Genomic DNA, 23,945 nt, shown 5'->3' on the forward strand with positions numbered 1-23,945 from the left:
TCCAAGGTTTGCCTGTATACATTTAAGAAGCTCAATGACCTCCAAGGAGGATAAACTCAAACAGGACTTACACTGAAACACAACACAATCACACTGTCAAAAGCCAAAGAGAATCCTGAAAGCAGCAAAAGCAGAACGATGCATCGCCCCTTAGTAAGGGGTCCTCACTAAGATTAACAGTCAGTTTCTCATCAGAAACCAGAGACCAGAAGGCAATGGGATGACATGTTTAAAGTGCTGGAAGGACCTCCTTGGTGGTCCAGTAGTTAAGGCTCCGCACTTCCACTGCAGGGGCCACGGGTTCAATCTCTAGTCAGGGAATTAAGATCCCACATGCCATGTGGTGTGGCCAATAAATAAATAAATGAAGTGCTAAAAGAAAAAAAGATTATCAACCAAGAATTCCATTTCCTGCAAAAAGCCAAGGGAGTTCATTGCTAGCAGGCCTATCCTAAAAGAATTCCCTTTAGGTTATTCAGGATGAAATAAAAAAAACCCTCAGACAGTAAATTAAACCCCCTCCCCCAAAACAAAAACTTCAGTAAAGGTAACTATATAGGTTAATGTAAAATCCAGTATTACTGTGGCTTTGATTTGTAACTTTCCTTTTTGCTTCCTATATGATTTAAAAGAGAAATGCATAAACAGAAATTCTAAATATGTGTTCCTGGCTACACAATACATAAAGGTGTAATGTGAGACAATAACAACATAATGGCGGGCGGGGGGTGGGCAGAGCTTCTGTATACTACTGAAGCTAAGCTGGGATCAAATCAAATTACATTGGTCCAAAAAGATATAAGGCATGTAGATAACAAAATAGCAAAATGGCCTAAGTCTGTGCCTATAGGTAACCACTTTAAGTGTAACTAAACTCACAAATCAAACAACAAGAGTGGCAGAATGGATTTAAAAAAAACAAGATCCAACAATACGCTCTCTACATTTTAGAGACAAAAACACAAGGTATCCATCAAAGAATGGAAGAAGATACTGCATGGAAACAGTAGTCAAAAGAGTATAGGGATGGCTATCCTAATATCAGACATTTAAACTCACTTTAAGTCAAAGATTTTTATAGGAGACAAAAAGGTCATTCTATATTGACAAAAGAGTCAATTCATCAAGAAGATATGACAATTTCAAATACATAGGCACCGAACAACAGAGTCTCAAAATATATGATACATATACTGACAGAACTGAAGGGGAGAAATATACAGTTCTATAATAATAATTGAAGACTTTAATACCTCCTTTAAATAAAGGGAAGAACATGTACAAAGAAGATCAATGAGGAAATTGAGGACTTAATGCTGTAAACCAGCTAGACCTAAGAGACATACAAACAACAACCTACTCAACAACAACAGAATACACATTCTTCTCAAGTGCACATGAAACACTCTTCAGGACAGACCCTATTTCAGGACACAAAACAAATCCTAATAAATTTTAAAAGACTGAAATCATATGAAGTATTTTTTATGATGATAATAGAAGCCAGAACTTGATACAAAAGCAATACTGAACATTTTTAAGTAGGTAGAAATTAAACAACATACTCTTAAACAACCAGTGGAACAAATAAGAAATCACTGGGGAAATTTTCTATCTCCCTGAAGAATGAAAATGATAATCGTACATACCCAAACTGATGAAACACAGTGAAAGCACTGCTCGGAGGGAAATTCATGGCTGTAATGGTCTACATTAAAAAATAAAAAAGATTTCAAATCAATAACCTAAATTCATAGCTTAAGGAACTAAAGAAGAACTAAACCCAAAGCTAGTGGAAGGAAGGAAATAGTAAAAATTATCCCCACATTAGCGTGGAGATAAATGAATTGGAGAATAGAAAAATAACAGAATTAACGAAACCAAAAGCTGATTCTTTGAAAACATCAACAAAATGAAAAGTCTTTAGTTAAACAGGATAAGACAAAAAAAGACACAAATAATGAAAATTAGAAATAAAAATGGCTACATTACTATGAATCTTATAGAAATAAAAAGGATTATAAGAGAATACACTGAACAACTGTACACCAATAGGCTGCCAAAGGGAAGGGGCTTGCAGAGGGGATGGTGAGAGTCTGGGGTAGCAGATATATATCCATCCTGTATACAGGATGGATAAACAACAAGCTCCTACGGTACAGCACAGAGAACTACATTCAATATCCTACGATAAACCATAATGGAAAAGAATATAAAGATGAATGGTAACTGAATCATTATGCTGTACAGCAGTAATTAACACAACACTGTAAATCAACTATACTTGAACTTAAAAATTTTTTTAAATTGTATACCAAAGACAGATAATATAGATGAAATGGATAAATTCTTATGAACATACAAATTACCAAAATGGACTCAAACAGAAAATCTCGACAGAATATACAACTAAAGAGATTGAAACAGTAATCAAAATACTCTCAAAAGAGAAAGTCCAGAACAGACAGTTTCTCTGGTGAATTCTACCAAACGTTTAAAGAACTAACACCAATCTTTCTCAAACTTTCCCAAAAAACAGTTATCTATTATGAATACAGATGCAGAAATCCTCAATAAAACACAAGGACACCAAGTCCAGCAGTATATTAAAAGGATGATACACAATGATAAAGTAGAACTTATCTTAGGAATGGAAGGTAATATACCATGTTAATAAACAAAGGCAAAGAAAAACAATGTGATCATCTCAGTTAATACAGAAAAAACATCTGTGAAAACTCAATACCCATTCATGAAACAAACACTCAGAAAACTAGGAAGAGATGGGAACTTTCTCAGCTTTATAAAGGACATTTATGTGAAACCACAGCTAGCACCATACTCACTGGTGAAATAGTGAAAGCTTTCCCTCTGAGATGAGGAACAAGAGAAGCATGCCCACCTTCACCACTGCTATTGAACAATGTAGTGGAAACTCTAGCCAGAGCAATAAGGCAAGGAAAAGCAATGCGAGGCATCCAAACTGGACAGGAAGACGTGAAACTCTATTTGCAGAGGACCTGATCTTACATACATAAAATCCTGAAGATCCACAAAGCAACTACGATAGCTAATTAACGAATTCAACAAAATTGCAAGATCCAAAATCATCACAAAAATAGCTGTATTTTAACACATTGTAACTCATAATAGCAGTGAACAATCCTAAATGGAAATTAAGAAAACAACTCAAATTACAATATCATCCAGAAGAATAAAATATCTAGGAATAAATTTAACCTAAGAGGTAAAAGACTTGTATATGAAAACTATATAACACTGCTAAAGAAATAAAGAGAACCTAAATAAATGGAAAGACACCCATGTTCAAGTACAGGAAGACCGAATATTGTTATTAAGATGGCAATACTATACAATCTACAGATTTAACACAATTCCTATCAAAATTCCAACAGCCCCTCCCTCTTTTTTTTTTTTTTTGCAGAAAAATTGGAAAAGACAATTCTCAAATTCATGTAGAGCTACAAGGACTCCTGAAGAGCCAGAACAATATTGAAAACGAAAAATGTTGGACTCATCCTTCCCAATTTCAAAACTACAGCAATTAAGACAGTGTGGTTGGTAATGGCATAAGGACAGACACATAAGCCAACAGAATAGGACTGACAGTCCAGAAATAAACCCATACATCCATGGCCAACAGATTTCCAATAACGACAGGATGATAGTTCAAATGCGGAGAGAATAGTTTCTTCAAAAAATAGTGCTGGGAGAACTGGGTATCCACATGGACCCTTGTTTCACATTATATATGGAAAATTTAAGTCAAAATGGATTACTGACCTACATATAGGAGCTGCTGCTGCTGCTAAGTCGCTCGGTCGTGTCCGACTCTTCACGACCCCATGGACTGCAGCCTACCAGGCTCCTCCGTCCAAGGGGTTTTCCAGGCAAGAGTACTGGAGTGGGTTGTCATTGCCTTCTCCGACATATAAAAGCTAAAACCATGCAACTCTTAGAAGAAAAATGAGGGTTAAATCTTTGTGACCTTAGATGTGACAATGGTTTCTTACCTATGACACCAAAAAGCACAAGGAACAAAAGTGTACCTCAAAATCTCTCAAACTATCTGGATTTCTGGTTTTTATTTATTTTTGGCTGCATTAAGTCTTCACTGCTGCACAGGCTTTCCTCTAGTTGTGGAGAGCAGAGGCCACTTTCTAATTGTAGTGTGCAGGCTTCTCATTGCAGTGGCTTTTTTTTTGCAGAGCACAGGCTCTAGAGCGCACAAACTTCTCCTGTGGCTCCCCGGCTCTCCAGCACAGGCTCCCTAGTTGTGGCACGTGGGCCTAGGTGCTCTGCAGCGTGTGCGATCTTCCTAGATCAGGGAGCAAACCCGTGTCTCCTGCATTGGCAGGCAGATTCTTTACCACTGAGCCACCAGAAAAGCCCTCTGGCTTTTCTTAGAGAAGTTTTCCATATGATAAAAATTGGCTACTGTCAAAAAGTAGCTGCCTCCTTGAGACGGAGTATATTACTCTGCAGTTTACCGCAGTCTTTTCTACTTTCTATTCTTTTTTTTTTAAACTTTACATAATTGTATTAGTTTTGCCAAATATCAAAATGAATCCATCACAGGTATACATGTGCTTGACACCAAGGCCAAAATGTCAATTTTGTCACACTGGTCTTACTATTTCAAAGATAAATTAAGAATACGACTGGGATATCTCTTGTATTCATGTTCCCATTGAAAGCGGGAAAAAAAAAACCCATTTGTTTACTCCCAATCTGTGTAATTTATTTTTATTTCCTACTCTGCACCTGTACGAATTTGCAAATCTTGTTCTTTTTTGGTTTTAAAAGATAGAAACCAAAAACTCTGGAAAATACTAGAACTAAATTAGCCACATATACCTCTGAATTACAAATTCACCTTTTGAGGCCACAATGCACGAATAATCAAAGTCAGACACCTATAAAGGTTTTAAATGTCCAAGTGGTCACACCAATCAAGGTTAAAATTTGGATTGAGAGCAAAGCAAAATCCATCTTTTGGTCACTTGGCTCTGTTTTCCCCACTGGAGGGCAAAGAGTCACTACCTCAAATTTCCTTAAAGGGAAGACTGGGATTTGAAGATAATACATAGGATAATATTCTCAACTTGGAAGTACTTTTTTTTTTTTTTAAAAGAAGATACTGTGTAGGTTTCTATATAAAATAATAAATGGAAGTAGGGGAATGGGTAGCAATCTGACAAATTTTCCCATAGAACCTGGGATTTTTCAGCAGTCTAGCCTTGGGAAATACACAGAAGGCTTTGTTGCAGGGGATGGGATGGCATGGCATGGATAAAAAATGAACATTAATTCCTGGGAACTAACTGTGCCAGGCACAGTCTAACAGACTTTAAGTGCTTTATGACTTTCTAGCATCCACAGGCGTTTAGCCCCGTTTCACAGAATGCTGAAGAGGACAAAGACATAAAAGGAAGCAGAGTCGGGGCTCCGATGTAAGTTTGTCTGGCCTTACCTACTTTTCTGCCTTAAATATGTTTCTAGCCTCAAAGCTCTTTAAACTTTACCACTCAGTTTCTCACAGCCACAATGTAATATGGCTTCTAATAAGGGATAAGACAGGGGCTCTTTCATCTGGGGTGGATAAGAAGTTGCAGATGCCTAATGGGGGCAGGGGGAGGAGAAGTGGACAACTGCTGTTACAGCTGATGTTACCTCTTTCCTTTCCTACAGGGAAGCCTTTGAAACTACCCAACCTGCCGTGCTTCCTCCTATGAAGGCAGAGTCACAGCACCTGCCCCAAATGCTCTAGAGACTGAGTTTTGTGATGGCACAGGCTTTAACTTACCAACCCTCATGTCAGTACATGTAGCGTAACAGCTGGCACGGAATCAACACATTTTTATTAAATGATTGCTATCATCCTAAACAAAAGAGCAGAAAGCAGAAAGGAACCCATCTAGCCTGGTCACATACAGAATGTTAGGATACAGGTTTGGGTATCTCTACGAGTAGGCTGTAAGTGGTACTTCCGTGGCTACATATTGCCTATCTATTAGATCTCTTAAACAGCTTTAAATGAGATGCTGGAAATGAAATATGAAGAGAAAGGGGGAGAGTAGAAAGATCTGAAGATAATCTTGAGAATGGAGTCTAAAGAGAATCCTTGCTGACTGAGCTTGATAACCTGTAGGACTGCTATGCTAAACTAGAACCGCAATGACTGCATTTATTTATTAGATCAACAAGAAGGGAGCCCATGGAATTCACTGCTGGAAAAGTTTTTTTAATTTATAGATATATTTTTATGGTATTATAATTAACATGAAGAGCTCTATCAATATGTAAGGCTGAGATAGGAAAATATATTCAAGATCTAATACAGAAAAAACAAGTTACAAAGTAATATATAATCTGATTTTGCCTTTTGCTTTAAAAAGAAAATATGGACGAATACGATGCTAAACTGCTAGTAGAAACTTAGAAGGCACAAATTATGGGAGAAGTTTACTCTCTTCACAGATCATGAAGGAATGCACTTTCTACCATATGTATCTCTGTAATGTCTGGATTTTCTTTTACTATGAATGTGTATCATCGTTGTAATCAGAAAAAAATAAAAAATGGAAAATATTTTTGTCTCCTAAAAGTATCTTGATCAAATAAGAGGTCAAAGAGAAATAACATTCTAAAATAATGTTTTGAAACCACATTCTTTGTAACTCTAAGGCTCCTCAGAGGTCGTCTGAGAGCCAGCATGGGATATGACGGCAGATGGTCTACAAACATGACTCCACCCAAACTCCTAAGCTTGGGCATCTTACTTTCCTTATTTCATACTGAAGTTCGCTGATAATAAATTTGAAAACTTCTGATCTAAAATGCATGTGAAGTCACTTATCTCTAAATATTCCTCAAAGTATCTCCTAGGGTTTGAGTAGGCTCCCCAGGAATAGATACGTGTTTTTGCTTGTGTTTCCTGATACAAGATTGTGGTACCCAGATTCTTAGTGCCAGATTAGCAGCATTTATGAGCTGCCCGGGTAGAAAGCCGGTATTCCATGCATAAGGCTCCTCTGTTCAAGGCGGCCAAGGCAGCAGGAAGCCTTCTCATTTCCCACCATCTGGCCAGCCTCTCTGAATCATGGTCAGCCACCCAGAAGCAGAAGATTCAGGATCACCAGAGACTATTTTCAGATGAATGAGAACTCAAGCCTGAGCAATTAGAAATAGGTCAATGACTTTTTAAAGCAACCTTCTTAAAAGAGCTTTTCTTTGCAAAAGTCTTTCTTGTCATTGGTTTTTCTTTAAATAGAGTATGGTGACTACCTATAAATCCTTCTTCTTGGTTTTAAAACTCTTTCTGTCATAGAACCCTTATGTATTCTTGGAGGTTTAGTTCTATAGACTTGCATTTCTGACACAAAATCTGATTTTAGAAATATAAATGAAAGGCTTCAATATTTGAGCTAAATGTCTGTAACCTCTAGAGTTAAAAGAACGCTTTTAGAAATCTTAATTTTTCATTGGCTCCTCATTGTCTGTGAGAGACAGGGAAAATCTTTGTAATGAAATTCTTTTCCTTGTTTTGTTTATTCTTCCTGACTTTTATAGTGATATCCTCATCTGGATTCTCACTGGGCAGAAAGGAACATGGCATTTTCTGTTTACTTCCTTATCTGTGCTTCCTGACTGAGGGCAGTAGAACTCATCTGTGAATTTCTGCTTCTGAACCAGCAGGGGGAGCTCACCCACACAAGAATCAGAATCCACCTACAAGGAGATGGTGCGTAAAGCAACCCCAACTTTCTTCAGTAAGAATGGCCCTTTTGTACTGTGGATAAATTATCTCCTGATAAGCAACTAACAATGGTGCTGAGATAAAGAGCCTTTGAGAAGATAAAGACCCCTTACAGGCTGCCCAGCCTCAACGGCAAAGCTACTGCCCAAAGCAGGTGCACACTGAGCCTGTACCTGTTTTTCAAGGCTTGGCTTGCTAAGCTGTACAGTCTGAGGTCCAGCGAGTCTGGTCCCTGGAGTAGCTATCACAATGCTGGTGAGCTGGGCCATGGGGAACGTTTTGGCTATGGTTGCAGTCTGCCCATTGACGACACGGACGGGGTGGATAGAATTCTGGGAGGTAGGGAGGGTCGTGGGGGTGAACTTGGTCAACATGACGGGCCTCTGGATAAGCTGAGGAGCTGCGAGCATGGGAGGAGGTGCTGGGGCAATAGGAATGTTATTCTGGGCCACAGGCTTGGGTCGAACCTATGGAGAAAGAAAGAACAATTATCGTATTACTTAAACTTCTCAAGTCCTATACGCTTTAGACACTGCCAGATCTTCTACACTATATATGTGAAATGGTATTCAGTACAAATATTTATTGATAGCCACTTTAGAATTATCAATTCTACAGATCTCAGGATACATATTATTACAGAGATGCATTGGCTCTTAAGAGGATCCAGATGCTATCCTAGAATGTAGATTTTCTGATTCCAAACCATAGCTCCCTCTCCTATACCATGCCACCTCTTCAGGCTGAGGTCAGATGCCTAATCCAGAGACTGGTCCCACCCAGAACTTGTGCCTAGCAATGGTAATCACACTGCCAGTGTCCTGAACTCGCATCCTAACTTTCTTCATGCCCACAGCTTTAGTTCACTCTCATCTCTGGCCCTCTAACTCCCCGTTCTCAGCCAGTCCTTCTCTAGGTCTCCCTTGGGGCTTCCTCTGCCTCTGCTCAATCCAAAATATAACTATTTCTCAGGGTTTTGTCCTGGAACCCCTTTACTTCCCAATGTCCTCAGTCCTCCTGGGAATTCTCACGCATCCTATGGCTTCAATTACTATCTACATATTGAAGACTTCCACACTTAGATCTTAGGACCAGACATTTCCTGAACTTCAGAATCATTTGTTCATCTCTCTGTTATACATCTCTACTTGGAAATTTCACAAGAAGTTTAAAATCAACATGTCTAAAACTCATCAACTTCTTCCAATCCTTTCTTCTTATAATCATTACCTCAGTAAATGTACCTTAGAAGAAAAAAAAAAAAACCTTCAGAATCATTCCTAATGCTTCCACTCTACCTCTGCTTCCTAAATCCTTCTCAAATATGTCTACTTTTCTGTCCTCACTGCCACTACACTAGCTGTGTCATTTTACTGAAACAGTGGCAGAAAACTGTGATTAAAACATGGGATTATCCTTGCCTGTGTTCAAATCCTGGTTCTACCACTTACTAGTTAGCTGCGTAACCTAAGGTAGCATACCTGATCTCTCTAAGCCAGTATTTTTTAAACTTTCTAAATTGTGACTGGAGGCAAAATCCTTTCTCCTTATACATAAGAATTTGACCTTCAGTTAACTCTAGCTGTACACCCCTGGAAGTCTGATAACAGAAGAATGCCAACTATGTTAGTAGGAACACTGCTTATGGTAAAAATGACCTCTTGTTGCTAAATCAAATCTACTATTTCCATTACTTGCAAAAACCACAGATAGAAATTTGCTATAAACACTTTTGAAAAAAAAGATCAGACACCATGCTTTGGGCTTCCTAAAATGGGGTGACTCTTATAACCGGGCATGTCCACTGCGGGGACCTTGAAAGCCATACCTATGAATTGTTGCAAGATACACTGGGCTCCTGAGAGGCATAAGGCTTCTGTGCCAGGGAGGCTCTCTTACTGTCCTGTTGAAGACCTCATTTGCCTGTACCTGAGCAGTCCCTGGATAGCCATAGTGACTGTTGTATGGATGCCTGTAGGGACTCCTACTGAAGAAAAATGTCTGATGCTATCTTGCTCGCAAGTGCTGGTTTCTGTCCTATATCATTCCAAGCGGACTGGTGCAGAGAGTGGCCTTTGATAGTCTTGTGAGTCTGAATACTTAGCTGCGTCTAAGACAACCCTATAGTGTGTGCTGCAGATACATAACAGAAAATACGTTTTACACTGTAAACATAAATATTTATCTATACATAGACATAGACATTTATCTATACATCTATTTTTAAAAAACCTCATGAAACAATACTATGTGCAACATACTCTAACATTTCCTTTCTGTTTTCTTCATTTTACTTAAGAACTCTGGTTACAGTCCACCAAATTGATTTCACAGTCTACTAATGGGTCATGACCCACCCTTTGAAAAACAGACTAAACCTTAGATTCTTATCTAAAAAAAAATACCATCTACTTTCACAGAGTTGTTGTGAGGATTAAAATAGATAACCCATGTAAAATGCCCACTACAATAAGTGGCATAGAGTAAGATTCTCTAAACATTAGCTATTGTCATTGTTGACACTGTCCTAATGGTTTTTCCTGCCCCAGTCTAGTCAATCACCAATCTATTCTCTACACAGTGTTAAGGGGGAATTTTCTAGAACAAAAATATAATCATGCCAAGCACTTGTTTGAGAACAATTTAATGGATCCTCACTGTTCCTAGGTAAGGCCCAATTCCTATATAGCCTCCAAGGTTCCAAAGGCACTGGCCCATGGGCTTATCCATCCCCACCTGTTACTCTAGCCTGAGTCAGCCGCGTGGCCCACACGCTCAGCCACATCAAATTTCCTTTGGTTCCTTAAGCCTATGTGTTTCTCACCACTGTGGACTTGCATACATGTTCCTCTTTCTGCCCGGCACGTTTTTATTCCTCCTCCATAACTATGTCAAACTAACATCATTAGGACTTTAGGTCTAAGATTGAATGTCAACTCTTCAAGGAAACTTTCTGTAATACTCAACGGATGAGATGGGTGTCCTCATGTGTTCTCAGACTATACGGTACTTCCAACAATTGTACAGTAGCTAAGAAGTGTCCAATTCTTTGCAACCCCATGGACTGAAGCACACCAGGCTTCCCACCTCCTGAAGCTTGCTCAAACTCATGTCCACTGAGTCAGTGATGCCATCCAACCATCTCATCCTCTGTCACCCACTTCTCCTCCTGCCCTCAATCTTTCCCAGCATCAGGGTCTTTTCCAGTAAGCTGGCTCTTCAAATCAGGTGGCCAAAGTATGGGAGCTTCAGCTGTAGCATCAGTCCTTCCAATGAATATTCAGGGTTGATTTCCTTTAGGATTGGCTAATTTGATCTCCTTGCTGTCCAAGGGTCTCTCAGGAGTCTTCTCCAGCACCAGTTTGAAAGCATCAGTGGACACAGTGATTGCCGTACGTGTGTCGGAAGCTGCATGAGGCTGAGAACTATCTTGAAACCCTCACATCCATAGTTCTTAGGGCCCTTTTGATACCTACAGCATTAAGGATTTACTTGATAAATTATTGATTTATCTCATGTTAGCACTGCCCATCCCCCTCCCCAAGGCAATTCAGAAATCACTAATGGCTGCTGACCACTCACTTCCTTCAAGCCCTTCTCTCTCTGTCTGAAAGCTAAGGCTTCAGATAGGAATACCCAATCTTTCTACCAGGCAAGGCAACTCCCCGTCAAAACCCATACTGGGACAATCCTGGTAGTCTGTCACGAAAATGGTGAGTTCAGCCCAATTGCTGGAGGAGCGCTCTCATGAGAATACGGGCAGTGCTGCTTGGGTCTGGGCTCCCTAGTAGCTTCCTAGCCTAAGTCTTTGTTAGCAAGACTTTGGGTTTCAGTATAAGGCTCAGTGCCATCACTTCCCAGGGAACAGAATGCTTTCTACTAGTTGGCTTGCTACTGTCTCCTCCCTACTCGCCTCAGCATATGGGGTTCAGTGGTGGGGGAGAGAAGGGAGAACTGCATTCCTTCCCCACTGACAGGCAGTTCTGGCTAAATTCTTCCAGTAAGTTGATGTCATAAGGTTAAAAATGGCACTATCTTAATTATTTTAAACTTAGGACAGTTTCCCTTTCCATACATCCCTCTGCTACAGCCTTTTGTCATTGCTAAAAAAAAAACCCCTGATGATAACATAAGCTTCTTCTGAGGGACTTCCCTGGTGGTCCAGTGGTTAAGACTCCATACTTCCACTGCAATGGGCAAGGGTTCAAATCCTGGTCAGGGAACTAAGAACCCATATGCTGTGTGGCCAAAAAAAAAGCCTTCTTCATGGTATAGGGATCTGCAGCTAGAATCTTTTGCTAAGTGGGATCTGAATACAGCTGAATTGACAAGTACATTATAGGCTGCTTCTTAAGGGTCCACAAGGATTCTTGTCTCACCTAACCTGTCACTGGGCTTGGCACTGATATACTTACCTGTGGAAGAAAGTTTGGACGTGGAGTGAGTCTAGGAGGGGGGATAAACTGTGGTACTTTGATGGGCTGAGGAGGTGTTGCCTGAACCTGCTAAAAAAAAATGAGAAAGACAAATCAGAGGGGAAAATAATTATTCAATATAAAATAAAAGCTAGGCATCCTTTTTTTTAAGAGTATAATTGCTTTACAATGTGTGTTAGTTTCCGCTATACAACAAATTGATCAGCTATATGTATACACATATCCTCCCCGCTCCTGAGCGTCCCTCCCACACCTCAAGGTCGTCACAGAGCACCGAGCTGAGCTCCCTGTGCTGTGCGCAGCCTCCCACTAGCTCTCTGTCCCACACACGGTCGTGTACGCACGTCACTGCTACTCTTCCGATTCACCCCACCCTCCCCCTCCCGTGGCCACGTGTCCATTCTCTACATCTGTGTCTCATTCCTACCCTGTAAATACGTTCATCGGTGCTATTTTTCTAGATTCCATATATATATGCGTTAAAATGTGATATTTTTCTCTAACTTACTTCACTCTATATGACAGACGCTAGGTCCATCCACATCACTACAAATGACTCAATTTTGTTTCTTTTTATGGCTGAGTAATATTCTATTGTATACATGCACCACATCTTCTTTATCCATTCAGATGTCGATGGACATTTAGGTTGCTTCTGTCGTCCTGGCTATTGTAAATAGTGCTAAAGCTCAGTATTCTTAAAGGATTTTCAGCATCACTATTCTCTCCATCAGACATTATTTTCTACAAGCTTTCACTGGAGAATTAACCATCTGAATTAACATCACCTTAAGAAACTTTCTTACTCTCCTGCTTGCATGCTTTGCCCCATAAAGTGAACCAATCACATTTGTTTCCTTATACCTCTAATGTAGAACATAACAGACTCGGCAATCTTAGATGCTTTCCTTTGACATTCAAGAACTCTTGTACTTGTGTATTTTAAAAGTCAACACTGATTCCAAAGTAAAATCAAATTTGCAGCCTGGACAGATGGGCTTTTTCCTAATATAAGAGTTTTACCTAACAGTGAATGGCTTTCTTCCTACAAAGAATTCTCTAACTCTCAGCATCTGGCTGAGTTATTTGGCTGGTTCCCTGAAGATTCCTGGGTAAGCAGCAGAGCTTCCTTTTAAGGCCCTCTAGCTTCACTCACCACTGGTCATCATTCGAAAGCCACCAAGAGCCTTTAGCTTCCACTTTAAGAACAGACTTTTAAACTGCAATTTGGATATATTCTGAAAACATTGGGTTTTAGATGGCTTTATCCTAGAAATCTCAAGAACAATTTTTGTTCAAGAACTTCTTCCTTCCAGAGGTCGTTTTTTTCTGATGGACCTTGGAATGGACACTGTTATTTGTGTGTCTTAAACATTTTTAAACTGCCCCAACTAACTCCAGTACTTCCTGGGTGCAATTTCAAGGAAGAGTGAACTAAAAAAAATGAGCAGGGCCTTCCCCCTGAACTAGGAGTACAGCACCAGCGCACTCAAGTTTCACAGGGAGGACTGTGGATAGGACAGAGGGACAGCTACATGAAGCCGCGTAAATGCCTCTGTGAAGGGCGTTTCCCCCCTTTAAGTCAAGTCGTATTTTGGCCATCCTTGGTGTCAGGACACCTCTACAGTTATTTAGATAGTGTGTGTGTGTGTTAGTCGCTCAGTCGTGTCCGACTCTTCACAACCCTATTAACTGTAGCCTGCCAGGCTCCTCGGTCCATGGGATTTTCCAGGCAAGAATACTAGAGTGGGTTTCCATTTCCTTCTCCACGGGATCTGCCCAACCCAGGGATTGAACCTGGGCCTCCTGCACTGAAGACTCTTTACTGTCTGAGCCACCAGGGAAGCCTCAAGTACTAGAGTGGGTTGCCATGCCCTCCTCAGGGCATCTTCCTAACAACCCAGGGACTGAACCCAGGTCTTCTGCATTGCAAGTATATTCTTTACTGACTGAGCCACCAGGGAAGCCCCTATAGAAACCCTAATCCTAACCCTAACCCCTATAGATAGTAGGAATGCCATATTCCTTCGTCAGCCCCAAAGGCAAGTTTGGTAATGGTAGAAGACTGATGGAGACTGAAAAATCCAGCAGGAGTATAACATGGATATAGGTCTACAAATGCATAGCCTGAACCCTCTCATGTGGGCACACATAAGTAGCAGCTGCTGGCTTACCAGAGTGACTGTGTTTTTTGCCACAATTTGGACAGCCTCTGCCCCAGGCCCAGTGACCTTACTAGACGTCTGGAGGTTGACTGGTGTGTTCTGCACATCAGTGCTGAGCACAGCCTTCTGACTGTTGATGGCGGTCACCATAGCAATGGTAGGTCTCTGGCCCACAACAGAGGCAGGCATGGTCGCAGTTGCTGCTTTCAAGACGAGAGGTAGTGTCTTTGTGGTAATCATAGAAGCTGTAGTTACAGTCTTCTAGGAGACATGGAGAACAGATATTAGGACACTGAAGTGTCATCCCACTAAACAAAATGCTAACCTCCAGAAGAAAACAAAGCAATGGTTCTCATAATCAGTCAAGCTTTTTGGTGTAACATTTCTTTTGTGTACACAGAGCACAGTTCTTACTACAGGGCAAGACAATGTCAAGTTTGTCAGAGTTCTCAAATTTAGCTTCAAGTCTGTTTATAGTAATAACTGCAAGATAATATGCTGCAGGATTTTCAACAAGGAAAAGAGTGGGTTTACACATAGAGCATATGAATGTAACTATTTCTTCTGGTTTTGTAAATTTTTGCTTCCTCTCAATTTAAACTTTGTAAAAGTTGTAAATCAATGAGGTACACACCATCTCTAACTGTTACAACCTCATCAATATGAAGAAACTTATCATATAATTCTGGTTATCTGCCTTCTGTGACACAAAGCCTGGGATAAAAGGACAGTCAGTGTATTTTAATTCTTTTGAGTGTCACCTTGGAGAGGAGGAAAGGAAACTCACATGAGAATTAGTACAATTTGTTGCCTCAAAGGCAGTAAATCCCCAATTCTAGATAATGAAACCTATTAACCAACTAGTATAGTAAATACCAGCTCTTGATTCCAAAGGGATATGAGTCACTATCAACAATCTTCTCTCGGGAGGACTGCTGCAGAAGTGATTAAAGACCCAGAAAAAGGCGATGGGGTGGAAACAAACACCTGAGTTTCAGAAAGTTTGATAGACCAGAGTCTGTACTAAGATGAGAGGACGTCACTGATGCTCCACAAGCACTTCTGCAGCTTTGGAGCTGTATTTCTCTAGATTTTTCTACTAGCATAACTAAAGGAGCCAGCTACAAAAGAAGAAAATATAAACAATCTCATTTCATGGCACATACATCTATCGAATGCTACTCGTCACTCAATATAGAGATGTTTCAGAAACATGAAAATATACCTGGTCTAACTTGTTGGTTCTCATTTTATCATATTTCATCTTTTTCTTCTTACTTTGTACTTGCCCTGTTCAGTTTCGTAGCTAATAGCCACATGTGGGTATTCAAATTTAATTAAAACAAAATAAAAATTAAAATATCAGTTCCTCAGTGACACTAGCCACTCTGAAAGTATTTATAGCCACATGTGACTAGCAGCTACCAAACTGGCCAGTGGCGTTTTCAACACCACAGAAAGTTCTATTGGACAAGCACTGCCCCTCAACCAGGGTGAAGGACCCCACTCTCCCTGAAATAGATCTGAACAAATTCCTTTGTGAATTTCTATTTCAGTGTTTATGCAAGTCCTTGTGTAGTAAGTCATTTGGTTCTAAGTAATTTTTCTGCCTTAAACATTCACGTGACAATACACTTGCATGTATTATCTAACTTTTTAACACCTTTTTTTTTAACCAAAAAAAGGTAATAAGCTGACCTCATCTATTCCATATTGAGAATAATCAGTGATCCTTATTGATGCCTACAATTAAAATCACCCAAATGTTTCCTCTTCCCTTAGTCAATGATACAAGATGGCTTATTTTCCTTGCCACTGTCCTCTCCAGTGTGAAATGGGAGTAAAAGGGGAAACACTGAAAATTATTATTTATTTTGGGAGGTAGCAGGCCATCCACTGCCTATCAGCGATGAAAACCAAATAAAAGCGAAATGCTATTTATCATCAGAAATGTTACAGTAGTATAGCGAAAAGGACTGACTTTATATTACCAGCTATCTTAATATCTGTTTTTAACCCAGTGTGATATTAGTTCTATCTTTCAATTTAAAACGTTTAAATACACAGAACTTTTGAAGTGGTGAGCAAGTCACACCAGATGGCATTCAATCCTGGTACCACCACGAGTTGTGGAAGGAAAGCTATAATCAGCAGAACTCACTGACACGGATTTTAAAAACGTTTGTGCATGTTGTACTACGTTAAAAGAGGGTCAGTATACTTCTGTTTGAAATATGCTTGGTTCAGGTTAAGTCATTATCAATTTTCTGACTAATTATTCTTAAAAAGTGAGTAAAACCCCAAACTAACCTGAATTATATACTTACCATTAACTGCAACACTAAAAAGCACTGAATTCTAACAAGTGTGTCCACATGTTAGCATTTTTATTCTACTTTAGAAGTATTTAGTTGTAGCTAATTTCACTCCTATCTTCTAGCAGCTGCGTGACTCTCTTTGAATATAAAGGCACAAGACCTAGTACTGTATGTTCTGATGAAAAGCTTCTGATGAATACATTTGCTAACCATTTACTGACACCAGGTATTGCCACGGGTACTGGTTGGCTCTTTACTCGTCTGGTGCTTATTCTGTTCTAAGTGCAAGGGAATATAAACCGATCCTGGAGTTCTGAGTTTAGATGACAAAGAGAATCTGAATATTTTGATATCCAAACCTAATGAAAACCTCTGAGTTTTTCTGGCAGGAGGAAGAGAAGACACAGAAAGGAAAGGTGCCCCCAAACAGAGAAAGTTAGTTTTATGGAAGCTGTGATTAGTCCTTGACTGGTTGATGCAGTCCAAGTATGATCTCTTCCAAGAGACGACAGTAGTTTTCCCAGTTTCATAAAGGGGTTCTTTATGGACAAAACCAAAACTGCATGAACTAGAAGTTAATGCAGAAAATACATGGCAAGAAGTACTAACAGCAAAATCTTTTTATTTTTTTGCTAAGTTATTGGTTTTTTACAGTCACATGTGGCTAGTGGCTGCAAAGCACAAGGTACTGAATTTAAAAAGACCAGCTCCAATGTACAAATCAGAACTTAAGAGGGATTATTACTATGGGCTCTAATTAACTTCCACATCTATTTCAGATTGTTGGTTTAGTTCTGAATGGAAGGTAACCGTTGTACACTTGGACAGCTATCAGTAGAATTCCACTCCCTTTTGTCTCTAAGGGTTTATTTTCTGTTTGGCTTTATTAATTGCATGCTTCTTTATATCTGTATTCATTTAAAATGACAGAGTTGTGAGTATAAGTTGAAGAGCACACCTGTGTTCAACTGTTCTTTCATTGTTTTCTGTAGATTGGAAAATTTTCAAAATATACATACAAACATGAGCTGGAGTTAGCTAAGTAAAGGGAACTGGTTTCCTTCCCCCATCCCTCCCTCTCCCCAGCCTTGGTACATGCTAATCATCCAACTTAGAATAAAACGCTTGCTCTTCCTAGCCTCTCCTCTTTGCTCACACAGATCGCCAAATTTATAGTTAATCCTTTCTGGACTGAAACATTTAGTATATGCCATATATTAAACTTCCCATTTGTCCCTAACCTCATGAACCTTTAATGACTCCCTATGACTGCCAAAAAACCCCAAAGTTCTGCCACAGGTTGGAGAGCTTCCACAAGCTAGCCTCTTCCTACTTCCTGGCTCTATCTCCCTCCCACCACTTCCTGGAATCCAGGCTCCAGCCACATCAGCCTCCTTGCTATTCCCAAGGCACGCATTTCCTTTCTGTCCGTACTTTTGTTCACACTTCTCTCTGCAGTGTGACGCTCTTTCCCCTCTGCCCCATCACTGAGCTCTCTTATCTGTCAAAGCCCTGATCAAAAGCTACCTTCTTTATGTAGCACTCTCTGATCCCTCTGGTCAATATTACTGTCCTTGGGTATTTTCACAGCTCCTCATTGGTGTTTTCATTTTTTTCTTGTTAGCTGTTTACATCTTCCTCTCTTCCGGATTTTTTAAGTTCTTGAAGACAGAAACCCTATCTTATTTATGAATCTGTCCTCTCCAGTGCCCAGCACTGGGCTTGCATATAGTAGAGACTCAATCAATATTTACATAATTAATGAAAAGAATTATCACAGTTTACCAGAGTCTAGGCAGGGACATTGCTGTTGTTCAGTTGCCAAGACATTACTACCTCTCTGTACTAAAAGCCAGCATATTAGGAGCACCCAATAAATAATGATGGACAGTTTACCATAAAAACAAAACCCCCAAACTTGAAGATCTTTTAGCTTTTATCGTAAAAAAAAAAAAAAAGGCAATATAAAACAAGCTTAGCTAAATCAGTTAAAATATCAGATAGGCTACCAGATGGAGCGGCCACAGTTTTGGGAATAGCCCCAGGCCCCTTACTATTGCCATCCCAAACCAGTACAGAACTCAGATTACCAGGGAAGGGAACAGATGGAGCGGCCACAGTTTTGGGAATAGCCCCAGGCCCCTTACTATTGCCATCCCAAACCAGGACAGAACTCAGATTACCAGGGAAGGGAATAGCTATTGTTTAAGTATTAGGTAAGTATTTCCTCTGATTTGTGCAATATCGAATGGTACTTGAAGAAGAAGTTTCCATGGATTAATAGAGAAAACTCCTAGTACCAGGAAACAATGAATTCTAAAAAAACTCCTTCCATGTAAACACCTTCTGATCAAACTGTACTTTGGAAAGAGAACAACCAATCCAACTCTGTTAAAAACTCCAAAAGAAGTAAACTGATAGACAACCTTTTAGAAGAAATGCAAGTCCTGGTCAGGGGGGTTTTAAAGTCAGTTCGAATGCCTCATTTCCAAATAGCTTTAGAGATCAGGGTAAAAATGATGCAGGCCACTCTAGCTACCTGATTTACAATGAGGACTCTTCATTTTTCCTTCTTTGGCCTTTTATATAATGTTAGTATTTCTCTTTTGGACATTGTATAGCAGTTTAGAGTAGCAAATGGACAGGTTTTTCAGTCAGAATGTCTGGGTTCAAATCTTTGCTCTACCACGTAACATTCACATGATTTTAGGCAATTACTAATTTCTCTATGCCTTAGTTTTCTTCTCTAGAAATCAGAGATAATAATAATAATACTGTCCTAGGAGGGCTGGGGTGAGGACTGTGCACATTGTACATGTAAAGCCCTTAGGAGAGTGCCAGTATAACGTTACAACCTCTGTCAAATGTATCTTCAGTATTTTTATAAGTATTTTTTTGCATTTGCAAAATATTGTGTATGAACCAGTCCAACTGTACATAAACAGTGACTAACCAAGTAAACTATACTCTTTTGCTCTACATATAAAGATATGGTGGAGATGGTGTTGGTGGGTGAGCGGTGTCTATGCTTAGGTTTCAGAAGATCCCCAAATCCTTGAAACCATGTGCAAAAATGACTGCATTAGGTGTGAATGTGTATTTTTCCGGGGAGGAAATCCATGGCTTCACAGAGTCTCAGAGGAGTCTGTGACCTCCAAAGACCAGGAGCCACTGCTGAAGAGTCCCAATTTAAAAGGTATACCCACACTACATATAAGAGTGTGGAGATCAAGCTTGATTACTTCTCTTAATTGAATCATTTCTAAATACATCCTTTTCTGTGTGTCTTGAATGCCTTAATATTCTTACATTATGTGGTAGTATAAATGCCTTTTTCAGTAAAATCATTTATTTGCACAGCTACACCAATTAGAATGTTCTTAAGCTTTCCACTCCTCAGCACTATTTTTGACTTGTAGCTTCCATTTCAGATTTCCTTCACTGTATGAGAACAAATACATATTCTCATATGAGATGAATATGAACTTGGAAGTGAATATTTCATTTCTATGAAATATATCACCTTCTAAATGCCTCTTTCTACTGGTCCCATGGGCATTGATCCTGGAATATTTCCACACCAACTGCTAAGCATTCCAGAAAAACCATTCTTGAGGATGTCAAGTCACAGAGACATTTAGAACAAGTGTAAATAAACACTTTCAGAAATTCAAAATAAGACTTTAATTCTGCTCTAATACAGAGACATGACTTTTATTTGATTACCTTTTCCCCTTCTTTGGACACATGGGAAATCATTTTAACTTTTACTCTTTGGTAATGTTATTTCTTTCTGCCGATGAATTCCAAGTGATTGTTATCCCAGACACAGTATAAAAAAGTAACCAAAAGAACTTCTGCTCAGTGCTAGTTCAGCTTGTTAGTGCAGGCTGAAACAGGACCTAGCTCTCCGTGACCAGTGACAACTCAGCCCACGGCATGAAGCGTGGGGTGCCGGTCCACACGCATACCTGCGGCGCGGTCAGGCCGGGGGAGGACGCAGCCGCCTGCGCGTGGTGGTGGTGGTGCTGCTGCTGCTGTAGCTGCTGCAGTGGCTGCTGCTGTGCTGTTTGTAGTTTGTTTTCAGACTGTGGCAATGGCTGTATTTGGAACTTGTCTGGTTGTTCTTGCTTTACTATCAGGTTTTTCCGTAGCTGTTCAACTACTCTTTTCTACCAAATGAGGACAAAAAAGAATAAAATCTATTAGAATATTGTTCTATCAGCTGTAGAGAAATAGGCAGCAATTATATGCTCCTGACAACTTTTCTGGAACCAGCTAAATCTAAAACTGCTTACATCTAAAATTTAGACAACAGATAAGACAACTGAGAAGAAACCCATGGCATAAGACACACTTCATATATAAAGGGAAGCTGAGCCACAGATGAGAAGAAAAGCTAGGGGAGGGCACACAGCAGAGCTGAGACTCCTTGGCTCTTATTACTTGGTGTGCCAGACTGGAAGGACAGTTTAAAGTAGCAGTAAACACATGATTCTGGAGACACACTGCCTCAATTCAAATTTCAGTTCTGCTACTTACCAGTTATATGACATTGGTCAAGTCACATAACCTATCTGTGCTTCAATTTCCTGTTCTGTAAAATGAGGTAATTGACAATAACCTTAAGACTCTTACAAGTACCAAAACGCCTCATGTAAAGTACTCAGAATTATTAGTGGTGTACATTGTTAGTCATTTTTTTTCTTTTGCATCTGATAACATAGATACCAGTCATAGTAATTTTTATTAATCAAACAAACATCATGTATGTACCCCACTTTAAAACATTAAACAGACTTTAAGAAACCTTGATCCCAGCACCATGTGATATACACAACAGAGACTTTAAATTACTGAAACAGGTACCTCATGTAACAGGATTAGGAAAACTTTGTTTAGGCAGAGTAAGGTTTTGAGTATATGGGATGAAATTTTCAGATAAATTTGTTTCCCTGACTTTACTGAAATCAAAGAAAATGGTATGTTCAGAAACTTTCATTACTATAATACTACATTTCAACAAAGTGACACTTCACGGAGGCGCAGACTTAACTTCGTTTGCAACTAAACTTTGCATCTAGAACTACATGGCCAAGTGAATGTCTCTTCACATGGCGTGTGGAGCGGTGGAACTGAAGACTGGCAAATGGCTCAGAGAAAGTACACTGACCGTTTGGGGCCTGCCTTGGGCTCTGACTCTCCGGCCTTAATGGCTGGAAGAAAGTCTAAGCAGTGCTCCTCATTTACACTTTTGAGGTGAGTTCACCAGCTGAGGTTTGTTACTTCTGACAAAAGCAGGTTGCTATTTTCTAATATAGATTTTAAATAGAGAAGAAGAAGTAAATAAAGATCGCTAAATGAGGGGTTAAGTGAAACCATAAGGGCCAGGCTGATTTTTACATTCCTGCTTATGACTCTAACCAACTTCACTACAAAATACTCTCTAAAGAAGCCAAACCTGCAGGTTATGTGTTTAACCTACTTGAACATTAAGATATTTACAAAATAAAATTTTTTTTAATGTTAAGCCAATACAAAACTACATTCTTGACAAAAAAAAAAATTTTTTTTTTTTTTACTGATTCTTTTTAGGTAATGAAAATATCGTATAAAGGCTGGTGAAGGGGGAGTAGGCTGTACTTCACACTCTGCCAGCACTGCCTCTCTGAGAAGTTAAAACATTAAAAAGAAAAAAGAAAGATGCAGAGTTCAAAGTATTTCCAGAAACCCATCTGCAAAATACGAAAAATGAAAATTAATAAAAATATAAAATTCTTATAAAAATAACTTTCAAGTCTTCAAAATCCTATTTCTCAAATACAGAAGGCAGAGCAATGGAATGGATATAGTTTAAGAGAATGGGAGTAATAGCAGTGGTGCTATGGATAATTCTGAGCATCACATGTAGATTTTATTACTTGGTGACTGCCACAACATTTAGACATGCAACAGTTAAATAATTATTTAGAGCTGCTTTCAGTCCCCCTCCCCAACATATTAATCAGCATTAATTAAACATATTAACAAACTAGTTAAAGTGCAGCACCGGCAGCTGAAGAAAGGGACTAGAGAGTCTTTACCAAAACAAAAACAAACCTCCAGCTTAGATCAGGGGGAGGAGGAGAAACAATACAAACATAAATGTGGTATCTGCCAAAAAACAGACTTTGAACAAAAACAGCACCGGAAACTAAATCATTACTATACTAGGCACAAAAGGAAAGGGTGTTTTTCTCCTCTCCAGCCATCCTTAGGAAATACACTGTGCTCTTCCACTTACTGCCTAATCGGGTTAAACTAGAAGCAAGAGACAAAGCTCGGAACCCACTCCTCTTGTTTTGTACAACAGAAGGGAACAGTAGCGGAAAGAACAAGAAAGGGACGCAGGCTAGAGTACTCTGCAGTCATAAGGCTAGAGCAAGGTGACAACCAATCAGAACCAGAATCAGGACCGTGGGAGTCAGTGAGTCACCAGGCATTTACAACTGTCCCTCCCCCGGGGCCTGAAACAAAGAGGGGAGGGGAAGTGGGAGCCTAACACCTGCAAACTTACTAGTCCTTGAGAAGAGGGAAAGAAAGAAAGAATAGAGAGCTGTGCAGACTGGACACAGGTCAGATCACATGAGCTGTGTAATGCTTCCTTTGAAAGAAGGCGCTAGCTAGCATATTTCAGAGAGCCGCTCAGAAATGCATTGCTCTGGCAGTCCTTGCTGTGTTCACCAGAAGATGAGAAGAATATCCAGCATATAGTTGTGCATGTCTATGGATTTTTTTTTTTTTTTTAAAGCAAGGTTCAGGTTGATTCGTTATGTCAAACTCCTATTCACTGCATTCTGAAAACCAATGATCTAAAGTTAGATGAGTTCTGGAGTGGAGGTGCTCCTTCTTATGAGCACAGACACTATGCACACTCTTTAAGGGCCAGCCATGAAATTAAAAGACGCTTACTCCTTGGAAGGAAAGTTATGACCAACCTAGATGGCATATTCAAAAGCAGAGACATTACTTTGCCAACAAAGGTCCATCTAGTCAAGGCTATGGTTTTTCCAGTGGTCATGTATGGATGTGAGAGTTGGGCTGTGAAGAAGGCTGAGCACCGAAGAATTGATGCTTTTGAACTGTGGTGTTGGAGAAGACTCTTGAGAGTCCCTTGGACTGCAAGGAGATCCAATCAGTCCATCCTAAAGGAGATCAGTCCTGGGTGTTCTTTGGAAGCAATGATGCTGAAGCTGAAACTCCAGTA

At 39.7% G+C, this 23,945-nt stretch overlaps 1 protein-coding gene across 2 annotated transcripts in view; it reads right to left on the minus strand.

Annotated features, from left to right (window-relative positions):
• PHF21A (PHD finger protein 21A) overlaps positions 1–23,945 on the minus strand; it is a 163,969-nt gene that overhangs the window by 25,788 nt on the left and 114,236 nt on the right. Inside the window, exons 6-9 of one of the 2 annotated variants that reach the window (XM_010842334.1) lie at positions 20,671–20,871; positions 14,391–14,642; positions 12,196–12,282; positions 7,954–8,247 (exon numbers count right to left, since the gene is read on the minus strand). In XM_010842334.1, the coding sequence (XP_010840636.1) occupies positions 7,954–8,247; positions 12,196–12,282; positions 14,391–14,642; positions 20,671–20,871 (834 nt within the window). Of the gene's footprint in view, positions 1–7,953; positions 8,248–12,195; positions 12,286–14,390; positions 14,643–20,670; positions 20,872–23,945 lie in introns of both variants that reach the window. The other variant, XM_010842335.1, reaches the window with a different exon arrangement.

This window comes from Bison bison, unplaced genomic scaffold, assembly GCF_000754665.1.
Source record: "Bison bison bison isolate TAMUID 2011002044 unplaced genomic scaffold, Bison_UMD1.0 scf7180017864178, whole genome shotgun sequence".
Classification (NCBI taxonomy): Eukaryota; Metazoa; Chordata; class Mammalia; order Artiodactyla; family Bovidae; genus Bison; species Bison bison.